General features: G+C 38.0%; 1 protein-coding gene across 1 annotated transcript in view; it reads left to right on the forward strand.

Moving 5' to 3' along the window:
* The window catches only part of LOC104527427 (polypeptide N-acetylgalactosaminyltransferase 18), a 109585-nt gene that overhangs the window by 8504 nt on the left and 79947 nt on the right, over positions 1 to 21134 (forward strand). Inside the window, exon 4 of the mRNA XM_010171147.1 lies at positions 8314 to 8480. Coding sequence (XP_010169449.1) covers positions 8314 to 8480 — 167 coding nt within the window. The remainder of the gene's footprint in view (positions 1 to 8313; positions 8481 to 21134) is intronic.

The following is a 21134-nucleotide window of genomic DNA, read 5'->3' on the forward strand; positions in this document are numbered from 1 at the left end:
CCTGCAAGAGTAGGTTGTCTATTGTCTGTATTCATAACCTATCATATGAAGTATAGCAAATTGGAAAGACAACAGAAATATATGTGTAACTGAAGTCTAATGTAATTCAGATATGGTTGGCCCCAGCGGAGACTGGGAGAATTAAGCGATCTGCCGAGAGTGCGTGGTGTTAGTAGCCCCTTTTATGTCATACTGATAAGACTCATCCTTGACCTTCTTTCTGCCTGCAGTGCTCTGACACTTCACATAAAAAAACTTTGCAGAAGAGCTCAGCATTTTTTTGCAAGGTTCTGCAGTGAGAAAGACCACTTCACTTATGAAATAAGCCTGTATTGCAGCATAGAGATTTTCTAGGGTTGATATTGTCAACGTTTAATGCCATGAGAAAACCAGAGGACAATTAGAGATTGCTGAGCCACAACACATGAGGAGGAGAGAGCAAATATTCCACCTTACCCAGTTCTCCAGTGTGACTGGCATGCACATTGAGGTGGGAGACCATATTTAGTAGTTAGGGCAGTGCACTCTGCCCAACCTCTGAACTCTGGCTTCTCTGGGAAAAAATGACCATCAGTCAGATGGAAATGGCCAGCACATTCCAGTTGGGTAAACTGTGGCAGTTGTCACACCTTGCAGTGGGACCTTCTCATGTTTTAGGTACTGCAGAGTAGTTTCTAACCCTCTGTGCAGCCATGATCCTTATGTCCTGTGATAAAATGTCAGAATTTGATTACTAGCACAGCGGAGTCCCCAGCACAGTTCAAAACATCTGATATAATACAGATTATAATAAATAACTCCCCTGGATATCCCAGCCTCTTGAAGTAATTGTCACATCCTGAAGTAGGCTCCAGTTCTGCAGTACACAGTAAATGGTACAACCAGTATTGTGGAGTATGGTTTTTACTGTCTCTCCCAAAGCCTCTACTTATTTTCTGCTGCTGAAACTGGGTGATCTGCTGTTGACTACCCTTACATGCATCTGTTAGCCTGTAACATGTCTACATCATGGACTAACAAGTAACTACTGGCTCTAATGAGCTTGGAAGCATTGAGGAGGGCAATGTTGCCTTTATGGTGTGCAGGAACAGGATAATACTTCTGTGTTAATTATAATTCTGTTGTGCTCATTACTTTAAGTAGGGCAGGCTGTACCCACAAAGCTTGTCATGAGTGAAATGTTGAACAAGCTCACACAAACAGGCATTATTAAAACTTAGGTTGTTTAAGGATCCCAAAGCTGTGTACCAAATCTCCTTTCCAGTGGATGCATTTAGGATTCTACTTTGTTGGCTTGTAAATTTTTTGTTGTGTGATCCACTGTGCTGAAGCACATGTGGGAAGGAGAGATAACATTCTTATTTGCTTATGGGATGAGAGAGTGAGGGGTAGTGGAAAAAGAGGTGTGCAGCAGGACCCCAGCAGAGGAACTGTTTTGCAGAGTTTTGCTCCTGCACAGCCCGTGTGATATGAAGGAGCTGAACAGTAGGTGTAAAGCAACTTTTTCAGTCAATGTAACTGCAGTCAACAGAACTTATTTTGCATTGGTAAAACCACTATTTGTATGAAGAAGCAAAGGCAGGAAGGATGGAGGGGGAGAAGAAGCATTTAAAGCTTAGATGTTTTTTTCTTCTTTGAAGATTGCTAAATAGTATGGTATAGCATTTGGCTTGTAGCAGGTTTGCCCTTTTCCTAGCTGAGTCAGTGCAGTTTGGTGTCTCAACAAGCACAGAGAAGTCTTGTTTCCTGTGCAGAGAAAGGCTTTGGCCATTTTGTAAGTACTTCTTGTTTCAGAGAGTTCATCAGTCCCAAACTGCATTGCTTTGAGGCTCAGTTTGGCAAGGGATAATGGTAGAAGCCTTGAACAGCAGCAGAATTAGGTTAATGGTGGGCACAGAACAGGTGGGAAATCCCCTGAATGCAAATATGACTACAAGGGAGAAAAATTAAGCATTCACTGGTTGGAGAGAGTGATGGGTTTTAGGACAAAAGGTGTTTATGTGTGTACATCTGTCCGAAATGTCCATCAGCGTTATGGTGGTATATGCAGTCCTGGATGTAGTGTGCAAGACATCAGAATTCTATAAACCTGGAGGTATTATTAAAACTCCTGTAAGAAAACAATGGCATCTCAAAATGTGAGGTTCAGGCTGGGCATTTGCATGTCAGTTCTGGTTCTCCCCAAAAGCCAGCTCCTACAGACTTGCATTCCATAAACGTTTGATTTCACATGTGTCTGTGAAACACTTCTGTTTTGCTGGGCTTATGTTAGTGACAGATAGGGCTCCATGTTCATTTCTGAGTTATGTTGTTTCTACTCCTGAAAGTAGCATAAATATTGCATGTTGTATTTGATGTTTCAAAGGAATCCTTTAAAAAGAGCACAGAAGCCTTGTATCTTACCTGTTGTATTGTTTTGGACAGAAGCCCTAAAGTTACCAAATTATTCAGCATTCTTCTTAAATACCTAATGCTTAATTCTGTCATATTTCCTGCTCTCCTTTACTCATCTCTCTACCTTTGATTCTATTTTTCTTGTCTCACTTTTGCTTGCCTTCAAATTGAATCATAGCAGTGGTGTGTACTGCCTGAGTGGCCACCCTCTGTGATTCTGATCTGTGCTTCAGTTTGTCCTGTCTGAATGTATCTCTTCAAATGGCTACTCTAGAAGTATTTAATAGCACTAGCAGTGATATCTAATCAGCTGCAGTCTCCAAGCTGCTATAATAACCAAAGTTAATAATGGTGTTGGTTTTGATCTTCCCCATTGTCTCCTTTAACTGAAAGAACATGCAGTGCAGTAATCTGCACATGCTCACTCTCGTTTTCTCCGTCTCAGTCTCTTTTTAATGTGTCCTAACATGTGAATGCTCTTTCACTTGGCATACATTTACACTAAAACATACTCAGAATAATCCCTGGCATAATGCTGTGAGAGGTTAACAATTTTTGGCCAAATAGCTATACAGAATTCTTCTCGTGTTCATCCAAAAATGAGTTTTATTGAGATCATTAACTCCCAGTTTACTGTTCTTATTGCTTTATTCAGAGAAAGGTCTTGGTTTTACATACCAAGAAAAAAATGGACCTTTATTGTGTAATTTTATCAGTATGAATAGGTTTTATTAAAAGGAGCGGAGAATCAATCTGTTACAATTAAATCTATGCTGTAAGATGCTTAGGAGACCAAGAACTAATCACTTTTGTGTTACAATATTGGAATTTATCTGCATATTTATTAACTTCCTTGCCTGTTATCTAATCTTTCCTTATTACAAATTTTTTCTTTATTTTTAGGGATTGGTGCCAGGAGAAAAAAAAAAGTTAGCCATGTTTGCTTACACACACACACATACATATATCTATATATATGGTAACTCTATATTTATTCCTCATGTGATTGTAGGCCTGCCTTTGCTCTCTCATAATACAAGATGATGACCACAAACAAGGATTTCTAGATTTGCAGCAGAAATACTGTCTTGCTGGCTATCATTCTGTTATAATAGATTGTAATTCCCAGGTCAGGAAAAAAATTTTTTTGGATGTTGTTCAGTGCCAGCTTTGTTAGTGTCGTTCAATTAACACTTAAAATACTGATAATAGCAAAAGGAAAAATGAAGAACGATCACAAAATTAAATTATAAACATAAGTAGTTGAGCTGGAATTCTTACAAGACTCAGTTATTTTGCAAGAGTTTTAGTGCTATTTATTTCATTTATGCTGGAATGGGATTTTTTTTTTTCCCTCTCATACATCTTGAACTTCCATTTGTCATTTTGACTGATGACAAAAAGTTACCAGATCTTGAAGAAAGTACAATTCTGTTTCTGCTTGTGTTTCTGAGAAATTCTTGCTCTGTTGGAACTAAAGCTCCCTTGCACATATGTTCTTAAAACAATAACTTAACCTCAAATGTTTTAGTAATATACTTTATAGCATCTTGTGTTTGAAAAAAAAAAAAAAAAAAGTGGAACAGATGACATAATTTAGTGATTAAAACACAAAATGTGTTCTATTGCCATGTTGGCTGCGATACCCTTGTAACTCTTAGTGAAAGGTTCTCAAAATTGCAGAAAATAATTCTTTTTTATAATTTATATGCATATTTGTTAGAAGTATCAGAGATAAGTGATTAATACAGGAAATCACTCTTGTTCTGTTGTTCTCTACTGCTGAGTTATGCTAAACTAATTTTAATGCAACTGGCTAAATTGTCTTATCACAGTACCTGTATTCTATTGGAATGGACAAATATTTGAAAGAAGATTCATAATAATGTGTTCTGTCCTCCATTTACCAGAGTTGTGCTTGAAATAGAACACCAGGAGTTTCTCTAAATTTCCAGTAACCATGACAACTGTTACTTTAGTGTTATTAACCCAATGTAATTTAGTAGGGTAGGTTGCTAGAAGTAATTTTTTTAGCTACATTGAGATGATACTTATTATGGTAATTCTAAATAATATTTAAAATTTTTATTTAAAAATCACTTAGTCATAATACTGAAATATGCTCTGTACCTTGTGGATTTGGTTTTTTTAGTGAGAGCCTCACTTTGTGCACTTTTTTGGGGGTCTTGTCCAAGGCCCCTGGGTGAGTCTGAGGCAGAGTTGTCATTGAAACTGTACGTTGCTGGTTGCCACGCAACTGTTCAATTCTTAGGGCTAAATGGATCTAAGATTTTGATCCATACAGTTTCCTCCCTTTTTACCCCTTCAGTGTGTTTTATACACTTACACCTGCACTCTTTCTCTGTAGCTATTTCTTCTTCGTTCCTAGGATTAGGGTATTTTATTCCTCGTAAAACTTGGTGTAAAGAGGAAGACAGATGTACTTGTGAACTTGCTCAAGTGCTCTGCATTCTGTGGATGATCCGAGATGTGTGGGTTTAATTCTGATTTATTTTAAAAAAAAAAAGTAGGTAATTTTTATTGCCATCATGTAATAACAAAAACAATGTGGGCAGGAAAATGCATTTTTTAAAAAACTCTGCACACGTTGAAAATGAGGTGGATTCAAGCTGAAAGTAAAGATGATATATTGAGTCTGAATGGAAAAAATAAACCATTACCTCAATTTAAGGATGTACCCACATTGAAAATTAATCCATTTTAAAAGACTAAAGAAATTAGACACAACGAGAATCTTATCCTGTTCTCTTGTATAGTTATCTTTTAATGTATAGTGGGGCAAAAAGGGAGTCAAATGACATTCATAGCATCAAACATTTTGCTCTTTTCTTGCACAAAGTACCAGGCAATGGAAAATCTTGTCCGATGTGATCTAATTTAAAATATGTAAATGAATGCAGGTAGGAAAAACAATACAAGTAATTACCTTTAAATGGATGGAAGAACAGACATGTCAGAAGTAATAGGAATTTTGTTTGAACATTTCAGTTTTTAAGGAAGCAACTTCTTTGAACTGTTTTCAGTTTATTTTCATTGCAATTTAAATTATTTTCCCAAATCACTGTGTTGGCGTTTATCTGATAGCTGACATATCTTACCATTTGTACATCAGTACTGCTGAGGATAACAAATATTACTATGCCTAAGCTAGACAGCTGAAAGATAGATTGGCTGTAGCTTTGTTTGCTGGACCATTTTCTCTCTCTCTGCATTTTGTCTGCAAGTGAATCACTAGAAAAACAGGCTTTGTAGGTTCTTTACAGGCTAATACTGAGATTTATATCAGTACGTTTGAGCCTGTTAACTAGTTCATACTTTTGAAACCTTGGATGAAATTTCATCAAACAGAAATGTCATAGCTTTATTATAAAGATACATACACAGGAGGCTAGAATTTTGTTAGTAATTTCTCATTATGTCCATGCAAATTTGTACAACTAACTTGCATGTAAGAGATGACATCCACAAAGTAATAGTGTCCAGATTGCATATGGAATGCCTTTTGTCATTGCAGAATGACATGCATGTGCACCCACACTGTGTGCCATGAACAGGTCTGTTCTTCAAGGAGCTGGGTCTGTAGTGGTCTTACCATCTTTTGGAAAACTGTGAGGGTTAATATTTAAAAATGTAGTGTGGTCATAAGTACAGGGGCTTCCCAGGCACCTTGAGCCTGACATACACCTTGAAAATCCTATTTTCAGATGGCGCTTAACCCTGGTCACACATAAAACTCGGATTTGCCAAAGATTCACTTCAGATTTGACAGTGCTGAACTCAAGTCCATTTATGCCTGCTTCATCTACTTGGTCATCTAGGCAGTGTTTTTAAGCAGTGCTTTAAGAGATTGTTCACCACCAAAGATGAGATTTCTTTAATGAATTATTTCAGAGGTTAAAATACTCACTCTAGGGTTCAGGAGGCAGGTGTGGAGAACTACCTTTTCTACTTGAGAAGACTTGAAACCTTGTGTGTGTATGTAGAGTTGGGACTGTTTGGCCTAGAGAAGAGGAAGCTCAGGAGGATGTCATCAATGTATATAAAAATCTGAAGGGAAACTGCAAAGAGGTTGGAGCCAGGCACTTTCCACTGGTGACCAGTGACAGGACCAGAGACAAGGGGCACAAACTGAAACAGTTTTTTGCTGTGAGGGTGACCAAGCAGTGGCATAGGCTGCCCAGAGAGGTTGTAGAGTCTCCATCCTTGGAGATACCCAAAAGCTGTCTGGATAGGGTCCTGGGCAGCTGGCTGTAGGTGACGTTGCTTGAGCAGGGGCTTGGACAGGATAAACTGTGGAGGTCCATTTCAACATCAGCCATTCTCTGGTTTGGTATTGCTTCCCAATAAAGTGTCCTGACACCTGATTTTCAGGCTACATGAAGGTGCCTTTATTCCTTCAGCCAAAGCAGCACTTTAAAACAGTAAATACTAGCTTGCAAAAGAAAGAAAAAAGACATTGCAAGAGTTGCTGTGACATTATCATGTAGAAGATTGGGCTAACCATAAAGAGTGAAGTCCAGGGTTTAAAATGAACATCCATTGGAATGGGTACTGCAGTATGGGTCCTTTCTCCAATGAATTTGCCCTAAACATAAGGCTAGAGAGACTTAGTTGGTATCACTCCAGCTTAACGTACATTTAATTGCTTCACAGAAAGTAGAATGACTCTGAAAAGGGGGACTGAAAATAATCACACTGAGCTGGCAAGTAGTTGGATAGCTCTCTGGGGCCATCAGGGAAGATTGAACTCGTGCTCCTTCTGTCCTGTTTGAAGGTCTGAACTCGTGAACTATTGGCTAAAAGAGAAAACCAGTGCTACCTTGCTCGAGTTGTCTTCTGGAAGAGATGGCAGCTCCCTCTGCCTCTTGCAGTGTCTCCTTTCCTGTGTTGTAAATGTGCTTCTGAGCAGCTGTGTACTTTACAGGTTACGTATCACTACTGAAAGATGCAATATGTAGATTTTAATTTAGATTTCCTTTGTGAATCTCTCAATAAATCCTTCTTAGAAAGACTTGATTGCCAGCAAAACTCCCCAACAGCAGTAAGAATCATGACTGTACCTGCTTTTAAAGGCCAGCTATAGAAGATGTTCAAATATAAGACTTTATGAGAATCTGATTTTCAAACATGAGTGAAATTTTATTACAGTGTCTTTAATGAATTGGCATTCACTTTAAAGATAAAAGGGATAATGGGGAAGGGGGGGGGATTGATTATACATGACACAATGACACTTCCACAAGCTGTTACGAGAGTATTTCTTATTCTGATTAAATCTCTTGGCTGAGTTTACAGATGTTTTCCTTTCTTTTACATGTTTTTCTGGCTACACTGTCCATCTTAGCTTTTGTAGCAGGATGTTCTTTGAAGCTGGATCTTTTACTGTGTTGTTATTGAGTTGAGAAAGAAACCTCTGATTGTGACTGAGATAGGTGGTAGATTCTGCAGCAAAAACAATTAACGTGACTATTAAGAAGACGCTTTTTAAAGTAAGGGTCTAACTCTGTTTATTCCTGTCTGCACTGTCCAGAAGGACATTGTGCACAACAGCTGTTGGAAGCTGCATTTAAAGAAGAGTTTTCATTTGGTTTACAAATTAATCGTCAGTGTTTTGGGCCTTGGGTGGAAATGTGAGCTCACTCTAGGCCTTGGTTGCACAGGCAGATTCAAGAGATTGTTTTCAGGGATTCCTTTTTTTAGATGGTAATTCATCTGGTTCTTGCCTATATGTGTTCTGAACAGCTATGGGGACCTTCTGATCCACGCCTACAAAAGTTGTTTTATCATTCCTGTGGCTGGGGATAGATTTCTCTGAAACAGTTTGTGTTGACATCTTGACTTCCAACAGTTTACATCTTTTTCTTTTTTTTTTTTCTTTTTTTAAATCTTTTTCTTCAGGTGCAGAAACCTTACATTTCCTGACAGGCTTCCTGAGGTCAGCATTGTATTCATATTTGTTAATGAAGCGCTCTCGGTGATTCTGCGCTCCATTCATTCAGCCATTGACCGGACTCCTGCTCACCTCCTCAAAGAGATTATTTTAGTTGATGATAACAGTAATAACGGTAAGAGATTTTTTGTTCTTTTTATTTTTTTCTGCTCTTCTAAAGGTTGGATCATAAATGAGATCCTTGAATTTTAGCTCCTGCTCATCCCATTGGCATTTCAAATGTTGTCAGTGTATTTTCTCCCTTCTTCATCCCGGTCTTGCTGGGCTGTCTTCAAATATGCCCAAGTGGGGCATGTTAAAAAGAGTGCATACAAAGATAGGATGCTGTTTTTATACATTTAAGGTGTCTGGTAAGCAGAATTTTGAGTGTAACAGTAGATTAGAGACCTAAGAAGTTTTAGTACTTTAGGGTGCTTTCAAGATTATATGCTTTCTGTGCTCTTCCTGTTTCAGTTGTGTGATTGCATGCGTGTACCTTTTGTATAAAACATCTTTCCATGTTTCTTAGACATCTCCTTTAGATTTCCAGTTCTCCTCACCTCTCCTCATTGGCAGCATTTACCTCACTGCTTTTCTACTGTATGTACTCATATTTTGCTTGCCATGATCTGAAGGACTGTACTGCCCATGTCTGATTGCTCAGTGCTACCTAGGTGTTTGTCAATGAGGCTGTGCCGGGCATTATTTACAAGTCTTATTTTCTGGTAACTTTAGTGAAGAAATTTTAATAAGCACAGAATGCTGAACATAAAGAAAAATTTTGCTCTGCTGGGAGGTTAATTGTGCATTCCTAAAATACAAGGCAAATCTGAATTTATCCCGTTGAAGGAAAATGCTGAACAAAGGGTTTCTCTTATCCTTGCCATCATTACAGCTGTTATGTGATCCCTGTGGCCAGATCCTGTGACTCGCTGCTGATCATAAATGTATCTCAGATTTGTGCAGAAAAGCAACTTACTGGGGAGCAAAGAAATAAGTTCCCCACCCCAGGCTATGCACTTCAGGATTCATGCATTGTTATTCTTAGTTTATGGCACAATTTATGAAGTAGCAATGCAAAGAAGTAAACGAAAAATCATATGAAACAGTAATCTATGAGAAAAGTAAAAGAAAAAAACAGACAACAAAATCAGCATACATACACACACACATATGTGTGATTCAGAAACATCTTGTGAACTGAGGTAGACTTCTGGTTTGCTTCAGCATGTAGTTCAGTCATTTGATGTGGTTTTACTGATCTACTCTTGCTGGCCTTAATTTTTTCCCACTCCCCCCTGCAATACGTGGCAGTTTGATGGGAAGGGGGAAATTGAAATACAGCTTTGATTGGTGGACTTGAACTCTAGAACGTGTTTGTAGAAATTAATTCCTGCATCTCTCAGTTACAGTTTCAGGTACAGTTACTGTGATGCCAGGAGCTCAATGAATCTGAATGGCCATTGGTGCTGCAGGGCCTGAGGCCTCTGGATGTGGAGGAACTGCCCACAAGGCAGCCATAGAAAAAAAAAAAAATCTGGCTGAAAAAAGATTTCTAGAATTTGAGTCTAATTTTCTATAATTCACAGACAATTATTCCATTGGGCACATTGCAGAACAATGTTGGAAGCATCAGTGCTTCTGAGAGCCTGTCATCATTGTGACGAGCTCACTGACAAATACCCTTTCCACTGTGCTCTGTGGGCTTGTCAAAATTACTCTTTTTCATTATTTCTTACCTGAAATAGACAAGAAATCACATGAACCACTTAATCTTTCAGGAAGACCTGTTGAGTTGCTTTTTGTGTTGATACCAGTGTTGGTACTGTATAGTATCATATTTTTATAGCTGGCTGTGCCTTTTATTCAGGCTTGCCTTTCTTACCTACCAGTGCCTTAAATCCTTAGGTTCCTGGCCCCAAACAGGAAGACAGAAATTGAGGAAGGTCACCTTTGGTTTGCCTGTCTTGACTTAGTGTTACATGTCATTCTGTACAAATCACGCTGTGCAGGGTGACACTTCGTCTCCTAGAAAAATTCAGCTCTCTCCAGGAATTTCTGATGCTCCTCTAACCCTTTCTTTGGCATCTCTTCCCTGCAGTAGTAAATTAGATTCCTACAGTCCTCTTTATCCCATAATGTATGCTGAAGACCTGGTAATAGGCATCCATTTGGAGAGGATAGATGTTTGGTAGGAAAGGGAGCGATTGTAAAGATGATTTATGGGCTTTTCTATTATTAGTTTAAATCCTGAAATATTTATTTTACAATTTACTTTTGCTGTTACAATATTCTGTTTTCATTTTTTTTCTCCCTTCTAGCATTGCTGAAACTAATCCTTTATATTTAGTGTCATTCTATGTTTTTGTTAGTAGCTCTTTAGCTCGCCAGTGTTGCTGCTTGTAAGATAAGTGGGTTACTCTGGGTTTCCCTGTAACGTTACCTGAGGGGGCAGAAGCTTGCTTTGTGCTTGCATCTGGCTCCAGCCTCTGCTTCTCACAGAGACCTGTCAGAATCCTAATTATAAGCAGTATGTTTACTCTCAGGCTTTCGCTGGGGATGGCAACTTTTCTAACTCTGTGTAAGATTTTTATTTTTATTTTTTTTCCTGTGATGCCACAGCCATGGATTTCACAGGCAAGAAACATCCACACTATGGGAAGTGACTAGAAAGAAAAAGTGAGAACAGAGATTAGGCAGAGTGCAAATGAACACGTTTTTTATTTTGAGTCTCTTGTGCTATTCACATAGCACAGTGTGAATAAAAGTAAAATAATAGTAAAAGCAGATATGGTGATTGGCACTAGAGGACGGCACCAAAATTTCGTGCTTCCTGCTTCTGAAGGGAAACTGGTAAATTGGTATAAATTCTTGCTGTGGGCCAGATTCTGCATCTAGCAATGAATACCTGAATTCACCTCTAATTTGAGGTGATCTCTGTTTTAGAAAAGAACAGTGGCAGAACTAGTTGCTTTTTAAAATTCCAAAAGGCTAATTTCAGAAACCGTATATTCAAGTGTATGGACAAAGTCTGTATGTTTGTCTTGAACAGTATAAGCTATAGTATTTTATTTCATGCACTTCAGGGTATGTCAAGCAAATTATCTATGGCTTTCTCTAAACTTCAGTGCCGTTTTTCAAGTTCCCAATTATGTTTCAGGAGACCACAATTAATGTCTTTGTGAAGTTTCCCTTTTTTTTAAGTAAACATTTCAAGTTAGGAAACTGTGGAAATGCCAGTGTGTGCCATTTAAAAGCAGAAAATAGATTTGACAGATCCCAAAATTTTGATTCTTTATTTTAATCAAGCCATTTGCATGGCTTAATGTGTGTATTTCACCATACCATCTTTTTCAGTGGAATTCTAAGCATAACACTAAAATGTTGTTAGGTACATTAGTATTAAAATTTAATTTAATTGAAAGTTTTAAAAAGTGCATTTCAGTGACTGCCTGTGTGCTGTATAATGAGAACAAAAGATTAATGAAAAAAAACCCCAACCCGAATATCAGTGTTGTTCATTTGGGTCTCGTTTGCATTGGTGTGAAATAGAGCAACTGCACTGATTTCAGCTGTTTTACTCTAGTTTTAAGTGCTGTCTGTCAGATAAGAATCTTTCCCATCTTCCTCAGAAGCATTGTTTAGTTTTCAGAGATAATAGACTCATTAGTTTATAACTTGGCAATAAAATAATTTACTTATTTTAGCCTTCAGAAGTAGCAGAGTTTTCCAGCTGACTCAATGCAATTGAGGGGAGGAATTTGCAGAAAAGATACTTTAAAAAAAACTTCAAGTGACCATGCCCACGACTGCTGGTAATTAATTAGAGCTCAGAAATGTATTTAGAAAAGGCGTTGCCTGACCTGGAGACTACTGGCATAGAGTTTTGTTCACACTCTGCTTGTTGCATCCTGCCCTCTGGGGACAGGGTGGGGACCTTCTGTGCCACTGGGGTCCTGTCTCGGCTTTTGAGTCTTTTTGTTGGCACGGAGCCCTGCTGTATTATGAAGCACCTCTTGAAGATGTAATTTATGTTGATTTGAAATCTCTCTAAAAAACTCATTGTTAACCATGATGTGTTCAGCTTCATGAGGAAGCAGTATGCATTAATGTGTCCAGAGTATGCCTTACAATATTTTGTATTATAGCAGTAATTCTTATTCTCTATGTCATTTTTTCATATTAAAGTTAATAAGAAATGTTGCAGTAGAGGCTCAGATTTCATAAGGTTTCTTCCTTTTTCTTTGAATCATTACTTATGAATGAAATATTCTAATGTGTTGAGTTTAATGATTCTCATTTTGTCCTGAGATTTCCATGATGACGGCTATTGAACCGCAGTAATAATGCGGGATATCACAGGATGCTAATTTTATGACTTGCAGTGTTGGAGAGAAATTAGCACAGACTGGTAGAAAGTGGGTCAGATGCAACTGTATCACCTTTGAGAGATTTGCAACATTGTCCTTAAAACACTGAATAAAAAGAAGCTTTTCAAAAAGCAGCCAGAGCTTTTCATTAGAAAGATATATTTCTTTGGTTATTTTTAAGATATATTTGGGAATAGAAGATTGTCTGGTTTTTTTTGTTCTTTACAAAAGCAGTGATGAATAAATCTCAGAAGTACTGTTCAAAAGCATGCTAGGTTCCATATTACAGCATCATTTGAAGACTCTTACTTGTAGACCACACAACTATGAGTGTTGATTTTAAAAACCTATTAATAACAATCTCATAAAGAAAACTTTAGGAATTGCTGCCCTTCTGTTTGGCTTCTTGTTCTCTTACCTCAGTGCCAGCAAAATTCAAAGGCAAATAAAAACATTTAAAAACAAGGGAAAAAACAGACTTTGTTCAAACCTGCATTCACTTTTGGGCCATGGTTTATGCATTGTGAAGACTTTGCTTTATCTGCCTCGATTAATTTTTCCCATTGGCTAAAGGTCTTGGTGCTGAAATCCTTATTGTTGCACAGCCTTTGCACAAGCGAACTTTCAGTAGTGTTGGCAGGGACTGACATGAAAGAGGGTGAGTAATGCTCGTTAGCAATCAGATGCTAAACAGCATATGTTTATGTATAGACCAGGAAATCTATCTGCCGTAGATTTGAGAACGTTAGCTGTTGTTACAAACTGTGCATTTTACTTGCATAGTAACTTTTAGCACTGAAAGGTGAATAAATGAAGACAATTCTTTGAGCATATGTTTACTGCTCCCTGTTCTGTGCGGATGCTAGGATGGCAATGAGGTGTGTCGGTTGTGTGCCAGCCACTGGGGATACATCTGAAAGATGCAGATCTGAAAGAAGAAAATAACCAGAAGCAAAACCTGGTCCACTGGTCATCTGTTCCAGCAGTCAGCAGAATGAGGAATGTTGTTCGTATTCTGAGGTGTGAGGGAATAGATTATGTGGACCCTTTGTTTTCCGATGATGGCCCCCCATGCATTTCAAAACTCTTCTAGGAAAGGTAAAGAACAACTAATGTAAATAGACTGTACAATTATATAAGGACAGTAGGTCCTGAAGATGATGACCTAGAGTGGCTACAGACTTCTGTGGCATGGTATTTGATTCCTGCTTTATAGGGAAGAGGTTGTGGAGTAGGATATCAAAAGGAAGTGAGCAACAGAGCAGAAAAGGGAAGGACGCTACCAATGAAGAAGACTATCTGTTCCAACTATTCTTGCCCCTTTTTTGCTGTGATTTATCACTCTTCACACTTTTTTCTCCTCCTGCTCATTCCTTCATTTTTCATCCAAAGAAGGTCTATATCCTTCCTCTTTATTCCCTCAGTCCCCTTTCCTTTTCCTCATTCCACCCTGGCAGCCCACTCTTTTCGTTTGTTCACTTCTTCACACCCATTCCATACACCTCATCCTTCTTTATATGAGCTTGTGTCCTTCAGTTGGGGTCTGCATTTTCCATGCTCTCAAAATCTGGTGTACCTGCTCCTCTTGTCTTCTCCCTGTCTCCTCCATTCTAGTATTTGCTGCTCTTTCTCACAAACTGCTCTCCTCCATTTTTCCCATCTCATCATTCAGCTCCCCCTTGCCTTTAGCCACATTAATTAAACTCCTGCCTGACTCATTCCTCCCTCCCTTCTCCCCCAAGCCATATTCTGCTCCTTCCTTTGTGGCGTATTTTTATCATTCTCTCATTTTCTTCCGTTTTCTCTCTTACACCTCCTTTTCAGACATATTTTTCCATTTTCTTTAATTTAAAAATAATTACGTTGTATTCTTTAGATCAGTGTTTCTAACTGTCCCATATCTGAACTCCATACAGCGCAAGACTCAAATGCTGACTTGAGTCGCCCGTGGGGGTGAGGATAGCATCCCTTGCTGGAGGCAAGACTGGGGTTTTTGTAACGTTGTAATTGGAGTTGTATGAAAGCTGTTTGATAACCAGCAGGCAGTTTGTTTTGTTTTATAATGAGAACTGTCACATTCTCCATTCTTTATAACTGATGCCTTTGTTTTCTGGAAGGTTAGGAAAGCTCCAGCGCTGTGAGGGTGAGGTGGGGCTGCAGGACCACTCAATGTGGCTCTTCTGGTGCATCCCAGAGAACTCACTCATCTGTTGGACCATGTGCCTCTGTGGAAGTGTGTGCCAAGCAGGTGTTTGCAGTGAAAAAGTGGCCTTTCAAAAGGAGAGTTATCTTAATTATCTGCAATATAGCATAGTTCAGTCTGTTTGTATGGTTGGAAAATCAAAGTTTGAGTGTGTGTGCAAGCTGATAGCATAACCTCTGTCCACATCGGGTCATCAGTGAGCAGCAGAGCTTTTTTTGCCATCTCCTGATATCAGAGTTTTTGATTCACATGTTCATATAATACAGTGAACTTGCCTAGCCAGCAGTTGTTGAAAATTAATATGTGGTTGTCTTATCTTTTATGCCATCCATGAGGTAATTTAACTCATTCAGTCCCAATACGCTTGCAGTGTTGCAGTCTAATAAATACCTTTTTCTGTGTCAGATTCAGTATAGCAAGTCTGAGAGGACAGAGCAGCCACTTCTAAAACCAGCATTTTTGTACTTGCAGTTTAATATAGGCAGCAGAATAGAGAAAAAGCAACTCCAAAACTTATCACCAGATAATTCTTTTTTTTTTTTTCTTTTTTTTTTTCTTAATAAGACAAGCCCATTGCCATTAAACTAAGTTTTAAGATTAAAATAACAATGTATCTGATTTCAGCGTGGGAGGAACTAATTTAAGTGTCATTTCATGACATATTTAATCCTAGTGGGAGGTATTAGAGTATCTGATATACAGTACAGGAAATACTGAAGAACTGGAGCCAGGAAACAAAATCCAGGGATGATTTCAGCTGCAGTTTTACAATTTTATTGTATCTTTTTAAAAAAAATATATACAGCAAATGAAACTGAAAGCTATACTGGCATTTTTTCATTTTGGTTTTGTTTTAGCTTGAATCACAGTGTACCAATTTGTATTATGTATCTGTTTCATAATATGCTGTGTGCCCTATTTATGTCAAATAGTCAATGCACAGTGAGTATTTTCTTCTTCTTCATCCCCACGTCTGTTCTGCCATCCTCTAATGACACAGTCCTTGATGTGAGCACAGTCACATGTGCTCTCAGGTTACTGATCATATCAAAGCCCAGTAAAGACAATAGAGCCGAAGTTTCTAGGTGATGATAAATAGCTGCACATTGGCATTTTGGAATCTTTTGGAAGAATGATTTGGGCCAACTTACAGGAAATATCATCACCTGTTTAGGGTGTGATTCAGAAACCATATGTGGCCCACAGCATTGGACTGCAGTCAAATTCAGTAGGAACAGGCTAGTTTTAAGCTCTTCTGGTAGCAACGAGGAATTTGCCCTGTGAGCGCTGGAAGTGCTGTGGGCTGGTGGCATCCTGACTGTGAGAATGCCAGCATATCGGTGCTGTCTTGGTCCACTTCTCAGTACTGTCACTGTAATTTCAGCCTTAAAGTTAATTACTAGACACCTCTGAGAAATTGCTTGATTGAAAAATCTTTTGTTTCCATTTTTTCCCATCTGTCACGTTTGTGGGATTATTTTGCCTTCAAGAATGCTTGAATAGTTTCCATTGATAATGTTCTGAAATGCATCTCACTAAATTTAAGTAGCAGCCGTACGTGTAGATCCGGTGCAGTGACAGTCATGGAAAACTTGTGAGAGAAGTGTCAATATCTGTTGATGTCAGTAAGGTAGCTCCAGTTTGATCAGATTATTTCCTTTTGACATTTTTTCCCATAAAGTATCCAGAGATCTCCATGCATCCAGTAGAATTCTTATTTGAGATATTCTAGTAATGTCTTTTGTTAAGAGCCTGAATGACTTTTTAAAGCATTTCTTTCTCTTTCCTTATCAAGAGAGTGGTACTTAAAATTGCAAGAGTTTGACAGGGGGTGGGCAAAATACTCTGTAGTGTTCGGCAAAGGAGTTAAAAGATTGTCCTATACAAAGTAAGAAATAAAAATTGCCTTTTAAATGAACTTTATTAAAATTTACCTTTTCTTTCTAACCCAAGCATACTTTTCTTAAAAAGAAAAATGAATAAAAAGATAGCTTTCTTAATATTAATGCTGGTTTCTTAACTTAAACTGGTGGTAAAACTTCCTTCCTTGTGATAGAACCTGAAAATTCTTAATATGCTGAAGGGTCCAAGACATGGAGATTTGCCTAAGCAAATTAACGTTGGCTTTTCTTTTGGCATACTTTTTCTGTAGATATGCTTGGCATTTAATTTTTGAAAGTGTTCTTCAAGTATATTGGATGACCAAATTTTAAATTACTTCACTTGTTCACTGTTAGTTATTTTTGGGGCCGTTACTCAAATGTTCTTTCTTTTTGCACTGGAAAAGTAAGATATTTTAAGTAGTATGCTTCAAGTAGCAGCCTGGGAGGCTTTGAGCAGGCTCTCTTTAAGACTTTATGGAAACTGTGATGAAACTAGGTGTAAAAGCTAAAATTTCTATTTACAATTATGGAATTAACATGGGAAAAATGAAGACTTAGAGGTTAGGCTGTGAGAGAGTGAAAATTTCTGCTTGTTTTTCCTTACCCAGTTTATTTGCAAAAGATGTTTTCTTTTTCTTGGGCCTCCATAACCACAGTCCTTGTTAACACCACTTACTGGAAGTCTGTTTTGAGAGTCTGGGTAGAGACATAAGTAGGTGTGAATCCATATGGAAGGAGGTACAGGTTGTGTACTAAAAAATCACCCTTCATGTTCTTTATGATCTTCACAAATGTCTACAAATCTATTAGTTTTTTGAGTAAGTTCTGCAACCTCCTTCATACAGGACATCTTACTCTCCTGGTGGTCTGATAGGTGAAGACTTCTGACTGGGGGACCTGCCTGGAGCTGTACTCCCCGTTAACCTCCTGCCACATCTCTACAGAATTTTGCAATGGAATTTGTGAATAAAACCATGAATTTTTTTTTTTTTTTTAAACAATAGTTTCCCTTCAGATGTAATTTGAGAGGAATGGTAAATGCTCCAAAGCTTTCTCACAGTGTTTTTGATGCCAGCTCAAAGGACAATTTGCCTTTCATTAAATTCAACAAGGTTTGTCTGCACTGCAGTGTAAACTCTCCAATAAATGATTTAGAATAATGATGAATGCTAAATAATATGGCAGTATGAATCATTGTTGTTTTCATTTGGCAGCAGAAAAAATCTTGATGGAATTGCTAAGTGCTCTCAGTTCTCTCAAGATAGCTTACTGTCATCTGCTGCGTTGTTCCTTTGCTCCTAACTGACACACTCCTTTGGCCCAACGCCTGTCTAAGCATTGTTTAATGTTTCCAAAGCTGCCATCTTCTATTTGAGGCAGTAAAAATATCAGCAGGTTTGCATACAGTAGAAATAATTGGAAAAATAAAGTAAAAAACAATTTTATTTAAAAAAAGAAAAAAGATGAGATGCAAACAGCATTAATACTTTATGAAGGTGTAAAAAATACCATATACCTAATTGAATTATGGTGAAGTTTTAGGAAGGTTAAAGCTATTTCTATGGCTAAATACATGGTCTATCAGTTTTACGTGCTATGGAATGATTATTCTTTCTGACCTATTGCCCCTAATCTCAATCCTTACTCAGATACATAAAATGCAAAGAGAACAAGAAGGTCTTCTAAAATGGAAAACAAGTTGACACTTCATTTGCCAGCGAATAAACAAGTTGACAGCTCCTGTCCCAGCAAATAAACAATAATTCCTATTTGTTATTACCATGAACAAGTGCAATGTCAGTACCTGAAAAAAGTACTTACATCTTCATGTCAAATGAATGACTTTGTCTCCCTACCTTGTAGTATTATTATTACTCTATGAGTAATATCCACATACAAATAGATAAAGCTTAGGGAATACTGTGGTAAATGTTGTGTGACTGTGTGTATGGTTTATATTTCACAGGCAGGATCTTACATACTGAGACTCCCCCGATCTAAGACAAAACATGTTTCACAAACAACATTAGTTTTCATTAATGGTATTTGTGCCACGCAGCATTGTTATAGGACAGGAACTGAATGAAGATGTGCCATGACAACCTCTGGAATGCCTTGTGTCCAAGATGGATTCTTGCCATCAAGACAACCATCAAATTGTTGTCTCTGTGAAAACTTTCTCCAAGATGTGGGAAGTTGGAGAACTGCTGGACACTGAAGATTCCCATTTAGCTAGGAATAAATGTTAATGGCAGCTCAACTTAGAGCATTGGTCCAACATTAGAAAAGAGATTTGAGGAAAGCTTTTTTTGCCAGAAATTGAGCGGATAGGTTAGAAATTCATAGTTGTTGTTTGCCAGCATCTCTAGCAAACTGGAGAGGTTGAGAGAGACAAGGAAGAAGGCAGTAGGCAGAAGCAAGGCAACATGCTTTCGTATCAGAGGGGAATGATTTAGCTGTAGTATAGCAAAGAAAAAAGGTAGGCTGTGTAAAAGAAAGGGAGATTTTTATGACTGAGAAACAAAGCTTTGTCCAGAATTTTCTTCTCCTGAGGAGCCCAAAGACTATGTAAGAGCAAGAAAAACACTGTCAAGGTTATTCCCCCCCCCCCCCTACTTTTTTTTTTTTGTCTAGTTCTGCATGTTTCTAGAGCTATTTGAGGTAAGTATTGTCTGACTTTTGAAATTTTCATTAAGTGTGTCTCTTTGCTTCAGCAGTTATGTCTTCCAGAAGAGAATAACAGCAGAAAATAATGAAGTTACAGGAAACCTCAGTGGCTTGGTAAAGAGAGCATCATCACATGTGGACATAGATGGCATGCCAGGAGAATGATTGCATAGATCACAGGAAGAGAAGCGTGTCAGATGAAATAAGAGACTTTGTAATTTAGTTTTATCCTACAAGCCTGAAAAGATCAGTTGTTATATGGTGATATAGCAGTACTTTACACGTTGCTGGATATTCATGTAGCCGGATTTTATGCAACTCTGACTAAACTTTCACTGATCCACTCTTCTCTTGACTTTGCCTATGAAATCTGAATTAGTGGCTCTATTATTGTTTACCCCGTAGGAGCTCTGGAAAGAGTTTGATGGCAGGAAATATTGGTATTTCATATCCTTGAAAATACGTTGAGCATGTGAAGTATTCTGTGTTTCTCTCTTAGATGGTCCTACAACAGCCTGGAATATTCTACAAAGCTTCAGGCATCATGCAGGCATGAGCACTTCAGCAGAATACAGACCAGTAAATCCAGTTTAAGGCAGTCAAAATTACCATTTTACTGCAGACTGTAGAATTGGATTTTCTGTTGGTTTTGCAGATGTACATTGATAGTCCCTGAGGTGAGAATGGTACAATTGTAGTGTTCAAGATTCCATCATAAACAACTCTTTCTAAGTTGTAGTGTGCTGTCTTTCTCAAAATGATGCTGAGATTAAACTAGGCATGATATCAAATCTAAAGAACAAGATTAAATACATGAAACTCTCAGTTGAAAATTATTCTTACAAGTGGAAAGGGGGAAAAGAGGATATTCCCTTACGTTAAAAGTTTTGGGGTTTGTTCTACCTTTTTTTTTCCTATAGGAAGAGCTTTTTTACCCTTTGCTTATGTCAGCACTACACCTCTACTAAATGTCTAAAGCTTTTGGATTTTGTTTTTAGTTTAAGGGTTGATCTTGAAAGGTGTTGACTGTCTCCTTGAACTTCCTTTTTCATTAATAGGTTGTGTTCTACATAGTGATGTAGGTTCTTTCTTATGACACAGAAAATTATTATCCATAAAGTCGGATAACTAGTCCAAAGAGTGTTACCACAAAATGAGGGAAATCCAATCTTTCAGTGATGTTGGGTAGATAGAAGTGATAGAAGCTTGTGTATCCCATCTCCTCAAATTAGAAATGGTTCATCATTAAAAGGAAGTGTTGTCTTCCCAGATGGATGGAACAAACCTCTGTGATCCTGTCAGTTATTATCAGAAGTTTCAGCTTATTAGAGTTCTTATCTGAGGGACTGGTCTGCGGACAGTTACCAGGAAGATGAATGCAAAACTAAGCCTCAGTCACTTTCAGAGATCCATAATTCTGACTGCATGCTCAGCATAGGTTAGCCATGTCCAGTATTTGCTCTTTTTAGTACTCCAGTAATAAGCACAGAAATTGGGAAGTCAGATGTTTTAAAACATCTAAAAAACCTCAGGGGAGGTGAGTTAATAAAATGGTCTGTTAAACTAACCTTTATTTTATGGCCCTAAACTAGGAACACTGAGAGAGATGACTTAGTTACAGTAAAATGGAAAAAAAGGGTCTAATCAGCTTCCCTTATAATCAAAAG

This window comes from Antrostomus carolinensis, unplaced genomic scaffold (genome assembly GCF_000700745.2).
Source record: "Antrostomus carolinensis isolate BGI_N321 unplaced genomic scaffold, ASM70074v2 scaffold7367, whole genome shotgun sequence".
In the NCBI taxonomy this organism is placed as follows: domain Eukaryota; kingdom Metazoa; phylum Chordata; class Aves; order Caprimulgiformes; family Caprimulgidae; genus Antrostomus; species Antrostomus carolinensis.